Consider the following 8,095-nt stretch of genomic DNA (forward strand, 5'->3'; position numbering starts at 1 on the left):
TGATCATCCATCAATTAGTTCTGAAGGAGAAGATGTTTAAAGGTTTTTCTATTTTTAGCCCTAGAGACCCCTAAAAGGGGCCAATCAAAATAATATTAGCATACTTGATTTAAGACTACCTAAGAATGCTACAGACAAAGTTTGGTGATCATCCATCAAATAGTTCTGTATAAATAGACGTTTTAAGGTTTTTCTATTTTTAGCTCTGCTGACCCCTAAAAGGGGCCAATTGGAATGACATGAGCAAATTCAAGTGTGACTGTCACAAGGTTGCTACAGACCAAATTTGAAGTAAATCTGCCCATTAGTTTCAGAGAAGAAGATGATTGTTGACGCATGACGACACGGACGCCGGAGCATCCCCCTTGATACTAATAGCTCACCCTGAGCCTTCGGCTCTGGTGAGCTAAAACAAGAGGGCCATGATGGCCCTGAGGTCGCCTCACCTGTATATAGGCCCCCCCAACCCCCACCCCACCCCCCCAACATTGCAGGGCCAATTTTAACCAAGGGCTTTTTTATTTGCACAAACTTGGTAGACACCCATAAGAAGATGTTTCATGCTAAACATCTAAGCTCTAGCTCATTGGGCTTTTTAAAAGAAGATTTTTTTAAAGTTTTTACTATACACATATAGTTAAAAACTATGACACCCCTGGGGCCAGGCCAGTTTTGACCCCAGGACTTTTATTTGAACAAACTTTGTAGACACTTACTAGAAGATGTTTCATGCTTAATATCTACACTCTAGCTATTTGGGTTTTTTCAAAGAAGATTTTAAGTTTTTGCTATACACATATAAAGAAAATCAATGACCCCGGGGCGGGGCCAATTTTGACCCCAGGTCTTTTATTGAACAAACTTTGTAGACACTCACTAAAAGATGTTTCATGCTTAATATCTTAACTCTAGCTATTTGGGTTTTCTCAAAGAAGATTTTTTAAGTTTTTGCTATACACATATAAGGAAAATCAATGACCCCCGGGGCGGTGCCAATTTTGACCCCAGGGCTTTTATTTGAACAAACTTGGTAGACACCTATTAGAACATGTTTGATGCTAAATATCTTAGCCATAGCTCTTTGAGTTCTTTAAAAGAAGATTTTTTAAGTTTTTACTATATGCATATAGGGAAAATCAATGACCCCCCTGGGCGGGGCCAATTTTGACCCCAGGGCTCTTATTTGAACAAACTTGGTAGACACCCATTAGAACATGTTTCATGCTAAATATCTTACCTCTAGCTCTTTGGGTTCTTTAAAAGAAGATTTTTTAAGTTTTTACTATATGCATATAGGGAAAATCAATGACCCCCCAGGGCGGGGCCAATTTTGACCCCAGGGCTTTTATTTGAACAAACTTGGTAGACACTCACTAGAAGATGTTTCATGCCAAATATCTAAGCTCTAGCTCTTATGGTTTTTTAAAAGAAGATATTTAAAGTTTTTTCTTTCGGTTGCCATGGCAACCAGAGTTCTGCATGGAATTAAATTCTTTGAACAATTTTTAAAGGTGACCACCAAAGGAACATTCCTGTGAAGTTTGGATGAAATTGGCTTAGTGGTTTATGAGGAGATGTCATTTAAAGTAAAAGTTTACGGACGGACGACGGACGGACGGACGCCGGACGAAAAGCGATCACAAAAGCTCACCCTGTCACTGTGTGACAGGTGAGCTAAAAAAAGAAAACAACCTGAAAAAACTTGCATAAGTTCAATTTAAGTTGATGTTATTGGTACTGACAATACCAATGTCACTTCAAACTTACCAACTTTTGCTATAACAAGAGGGCCTCAAAATACCCCCCCCCCCCCCTCGCATGATGCACCAGGCACTGACAATGACCTCATTCAAGCTAGATAGTAAATCACTTGCTTTGGAAACTATTTTTTTTAGAAGATGATTTTATAATATTTAAAGCACTCTCTTAAAACCATGCAAGAGAAGTGAAACTTGACAAATATGGGAATTTTTTTTATCCCAAATTGGAAAATTACAGTGAAAATTATTTTCTAAGATGAAGAACTTATACATAATATATAAAACACCATCACCTGAACAAAACCAAATTTATGCTTTATATTTACATGCAGACAAAAAAGCCATAACTAATAACAAATATGTGTCAATGTAACTTGTAATGAATGGAGAAGGCATAAATTAGTTTTTAATATACGATAATCATCTTGCAGTTAGAAAACTTTGAAGTCAAATAATGTTTTTATGTACAAATTTAAATCCTTTTACCTATATAACTTCAACCAAACAAGAACTGTCCATATAACAGCGTACTTGACTATTCTCCATGCTTGATACTAAAACAAGATCCTGGGTAATTTAGAATTTTGTTAGTTCAAAATGGGCCAAAATTCTATCAAATTAATATATATATATGAGCAAAGGGCCTTGGACAATAACCACCTATTATGTTCCGATATAAGTGGAGTTTAAACCTATTCCTTTCAGTAGTTTTGGAGATACCAATTTGCAACCGAAAACATAAGCAAAGTGTGACACCCACAACAGCTCTCCATTTTCTTTGAATACTCAAGCAAAAAGGCCAGCAATTAACCTTTACCATGACAAAGATACTCTAATTTTCTCTCACCAAAAAACTAAATTCTCCATTAAACAAGTTCGCATTCTAAGTTAACCAAATAATAAGTTACCCTTATCAGAAGATACATCAAACACCACTGAAAGCCTGATCCTTGATAAGCAAACTATGACATAAACTGAAGCCTATATAAGCAAACTGCTAGGACATAAACATGCAAATCTAACCCCTTACATGTAGACTACACAATGCTGCATCCTCAATGCACGTCGCACACTTACGTTGCACCTCCTTGTGGAGTCATAGCTTGAGCAGGGTACACCGGCGGTGATCCTGGTCCAGAATATTGGGGACTTTGTGGGTAATCATTCATCCCTGTTCCCGTGGGCCTGCAGAAAATATCAGATTAACTTAGCTCAAATAATTGTACTATATAAAAGGCTATTTTCACTATTCAAAAAGTTTCCAAAATCATAATTTCTGAAGTTTTTCCCTTGTGAAAATGTTGGCAAATTGCCTTTTCTTTTCTGAAACAAAATTTACTTCAATCCATGCAATATATTCATATTAGTTGAACAAGTATTACACATAATTTCACCATGCATGTGAAAACTGAAATCTGTACTGGTTTGATGAATGACCTTGAAATTGAAAGGCAGGGGCAATTATTAAAACATTGTACTTGTTTTTGACATGTTAAAAATTATCATGTTGCAACAACAAGTTAAGTACACAGAGTAATGTTTGAATAATGTTTTGCTTGACACAGGAGATGTCAGTCAGGTATATCAATGATTTGTAGGTATCAAGGATTGAATAGGTTGAAAATTACTATTGTTAAATGTTCTCCAATATCTGTTTTGTTACTGAAAGACTTAGGAACTTAAGCTGTTGAAATTTTTGCTAGCTCATATGTTTGCAGTTTTTATGAACTCAGAAAATCACAAACATTTCAAGATGTCAACACTTAGAACACTACCATTTGCCATTGAAATGTGACAACATAATGCATGCCTTTTCCTAAAATTAGATACTAGATTTGAACAAAATATATAGAAAATACAATACTCACAGATGACCATCAATTACGTTGATCAAGGTTGTTTTCACATAACCCCCTGGCACCAAATTGGGTGCCGAGTCTGTAATAAATAAAAGTTTGTATAAAATAATTGAAAGACAAAGGTGTTACTATAACAGTTAACCTGTTTGGTTGGGATCTCAGCCACAATTATGGCAAGCATTATATCATACCAAGAATCAACCCCCCCCCCAACCTCTCCCACCATCACCTGAGATTTTATTCTGCAAGAAGAAGATTTGTACTATTCTGTCATTCCTGTCAAGTTTCATATAAATTGGTTGGAGCAGTTTTGACATTACTTAAGGCATGACTGGGTACCTCAGTAAAACAACCATATTACTATAAGCTAGCTGGCTAGCTCCCTCACTTTCAACAATTTAAAGTTCCTGTTGGATTTTTACCCACAGTGCTGAGAGGCAAATTATTATCTTTTTACCAATTTTAAGAATTGTTTCCTTAGAATTTTCATGAAATATTTTACAGAAGTCAAGATTACCTGCAGTTGGTGGTGAGTAATATTTCTGGAAGGCATTGTCTTTGGGAATATCTGGATACAGGGTAACTAGGGAAGTCAAATCCTTTATACGATCTGCCAGACCACGGATTGTAAAGTCTTTGATTGTAAATGGTGCCAAATTCCATACCATTCTTTCACCTTCAAGGAAATTCATTTCATAAAAATAATAAGTAAAAAATACTTAGTACATAAATACACAAAATTTAATAATGAAAAGCCAGTCTCTACTTAAGCTATTGACTTTGACCTAAAATCCAAACAAGGTTTAAAATGGATCAAACAGAATGTATATCTTTTGAGCTCCTTTGATAAAACAAAATACAATGTTAAGTGATAACAACACAATAGTAACCTTAAATTTATTCTTCAACAGATGCTAAATATTTTCATGAAATGATTTTTCAATATACCATGTATATCTGTACTTTAACTTTAAAAAAATTATTATAAAACTTTTAGAGAAAAGTCAATAGACAAAGAATTTTTGGAACCATAAAAACAGAAAAGTTTCAAAGAGTACCAATTTAAGAGTAAAACTTTCATAGGTATAATCAGTAACACTTAACAATTTGAATGCTCAGTTTTAAAATATTTATAAATAGATGGTGTTTACTGCATGCTAAGGCCCCCACGATTACACGTTTAAACGGATTCGTTTCGATTTTCATTCATAAACGTTTACGATATTGTTTACCGTTTAATCGAAATGACCATATTGTCTCGCAAAATTTCTTAATCATTGCCTGTAATCATGGATTTTATCAATTCTAGTGGTTTATTCCAAAGTAAACAAACGGAAAATAGGTGTTCACAACCCTCCACACAACATTACGGTGCAAAGTTGCTCGTGACATAAAACATTTTTGGTAAAAAATGGGGTTACAATGCAAAAATGTGTGCTGACTCAATTGTGATGGGCCCTGCGCATTCTTTATTTGTACATGTGTAAAAATTAGAAAGAAAGACATCATTTGGCGACTCAAATACATGGTGTGCATAGTACATAGAGGTACCACCGTTTAAACGGTATCGTTTCGGTTCTTAGCAATCGTGTAAACGTTTACAAAAAATTGTAAACGTGGGAGCCTTACCGCATGCCAGATATGTAAAAAAAACTTTTCAAAAACTAAATGTTAATCAAAAGCTAATAGAGTGTATAACTCTATATTTTTTGCTGCAAAAATTAATTGCATTTTGAAAAAGAATACTTCCTAAACACCTGTATGAAAGTGGCTCTAGCAAAAAATCATTGCTAAAAAGTAAAATGTCTATCTCAAACAGCAGCATAATATTTTGTTCCAAAATATTTTATTCTTTTTACTAACAATATTCATAAGTGTTAAAAAACATAGCTATTTCAAATGTTAAAGTGATTCTACACTCAAGAGATTTTGAAGTTTCTTTCATTATAACAAAAAATAACATCAAATTGTTAAGACAAATTTTAACAATATTATGTAAAAGATATGAAATGCTCAAATTTGTTACTAGAAAATACTGAGTTGTTATACAGTCTTTTTTTTTAACATATATCTTTTGAGTACACTAAGAGAAGACATATTTTAAACTACACACTATAGGTAAACACAGTATGACTACATAGTATTGTTAAAACAATGGCTTTTTTTTTCTTCAAAGGACCAAATTAATTGACCAGTAAAAGGGAATTTGAATGCAGCTTCTCCAAAATAGTTTGTGCATTCTTTTATTAAAATTAGACAAATTAAGGAAGAATTTTCTAGATTTCAAAAGAAAAGTATTTTACCAAAAGATGAGCATAGTATATCTTTATCAATTTAAAAACATACTTATATATGATCACATACATGAACACTACCACAACATTTCACATTCACCACCACACAAAATGTGCATATTTTATGTCAAACTAATAAGCTTATATGGCTTTAAAATAATGAACACGTATTAATGACCTGCACTACAGTAAAACACATCAATATGGACTAGACTTTAAAAAAGAATTGTCAGGTCTTTGATAACAGGTAGCCTGTCATAACAAGTTATTTTTGTGTTGTAACTGTTCAAAAGGGAAAATTGAAGTTTAAGTGAACAAGTAGCATAAGAACTTTTTTTTTTCATTCTTTACATGTACTAGCCAGGTTAAAATCATACCACTAACAATTCCTACTAGCAAATAATTTATATTATTAGTAGAGGTTACTTACACACAACTTTTTCACCTAAATAACCAATGAAATATGTATTGTACTAGGAGCTAAACTCTGTGCCTTATATCAGGCACTTACAGGGACTTACATGATACTTGGACAACTTCCTCACTATTACACAATTAGTTTAAGCATATCTACTTTAAGCTTTATTGTTAAGCATAAATCACACAAGTTTGCTTTCTGGAACTAATCAGTAGGCAATATGGTCATGACCCTTGAATGGCTCTTTTTTTTATCATTCTCACTGCTCCTTTTTTTTTCATGACAGAAATTAGAACCCATGGCAGGATTTGAATTTGCAGGGTTCCATTTTGAACAAGCTTGACAGACTAAGCTGAATAAAGAAATAAAGATACAATAATCGGCATATAAAATTGAGCTGCACCACGACAAAACCAACATAATGGGTTTGCGACCAGCATGGATCCAGACCAGCCAGCATATTCTGCGCAGTCTGATTAGGATCCATGCTGTTCGCTATCATATTCTCTACTTGTAAAAGGGTTGGTAAGCGAACAGCATGGATCCCTATCAGACTGTGCGGAATGCGCAGGCTGGTCTGGATCTATGCTGGTCGCAAACCCATTATGTTGGTTTTGTCGTGGCGCAGCTCATATAATTATCATGTTATCATACCGGGTTTATCTTGCTGATCAGCTACCCACGCTATCGTAATTCCTCCTACCGTCCCATCGCTGAACCGTAATAAAAATGTTCCATTAGGTCGGGACAACAATTGATCATTAGACTCGGTTCTGTCCATGAAACCTATTATTGACCTAAAATAGTAAGAGGGTTTTAGTATTGAAGCATTAATAGAAACTAAAAGAAGAAAAACAGAAACCATGTACCCATTTACCTGTGCAACAGTGTCAAAATTATAGTGTAACCAAATAACGGTGGTTTTTTGGGGGGAGAGAATTCTTTCTTAACAGTTTTCTACAGTAAATACATCTATGTTAATGAAACAATTATAGCTAGTCAGTGTTAACATGTTACAATAAAACAAAATTAGACTAAAAGTTAAAACACCCAACTTTAACTATTTTTTTTTAAAAACCTCCAAGAGGTTTTACCAAAGAAGTCTCTCAAAAAGTCCAGAAAACCACCTTGTCAGTAACAACCTGCCAAAGAAGTGCTTTGCATTATATTTTGCCTGCTTTTCAAGTATTGTAAAAAAGCAGACTGAAATCACACAACGAAACTACACAAAGAATATTCTTCTAGTCATCTAAATGATAACATATCTCAAAAGTGCATGCTAAAAATCTTGACCCACATTTGAAACAAATACTTCTACACAGTGCAACAATGAGTACAGATTGATTTTTTTGTTTGTTTAATCATCACACCACACGTAAACACTTCACGACATGTTAGATGCTGTATTACCCATCATCCTATTATCAGCGGGGGTACAGTTTCTCCTATCAACTACCCAGGCAACAGTTATACCCCCTAGCTCTGATTCACTGAACCGAAGGAGGAAAGTACCCCTAGAACTCTGTGATATCAGGTCTTCAGATTCCTTCCGGTCAGCAAAACCTAACAGTAACCTAAACATCCCGTACAATTAATAATTTCATGCTGTTACAATTTTTTCTTATATAAATGACATTTCGAGGGTTGAACGCAAATCTGTTGTAAGTCCTTCTTTACTTCATATAAATTACTGCAGTTTTACGGTCAACCCTCGATATAAGGTTACGCACCCAGCAATACCCCTTACCATGCTAAATACGTAAA

At 34.5% G+C, this 8,095-nt stretch overlaps 1 protein-coding gene across 1 annotated transcript; it reads right to left on the reverse strand.

Moving 5' to 3' along the window:
- Positions 1-1,344: 1,344 nt before the first annotated feature.
- LOC132755511 (signal transducer and activator of transcription 5B-like) lies at positions 1,345-7,128 on the reverse strand (the record flags this gene model as incomplete). The annotated part of the gene is given in 4 exon segments (XM_060746389.1): positions 1,345-2,945; positions 3,629-3,698; positions 4,137-4,295; positions 6,986-7,128. Coding segments are annotated over 4 exon segments (484 nt in total), but the record flags the coding sequence as incomplete, so codon positions are not given.
- Positions 7,129-8,095: the final 967 nt, after the last annotated feature.

Source organism: Ruditapes philippinarum, unplaced genomic scaffold, assembly GCF_026571515.1.
Source record: "Ruditapes philippinarum isolate M1 unplaced genomic scaffold, ASM2657151v2 ctg22243_1_1_1_1, whole genome shotgun sequence".
Classification (NCBI taxonomy): Eukaryota; Metazoa; Mollusca; class Bivalvia; order Venerida; family Veneridae; genus Ruditapes; species Ruditapes philippinarum.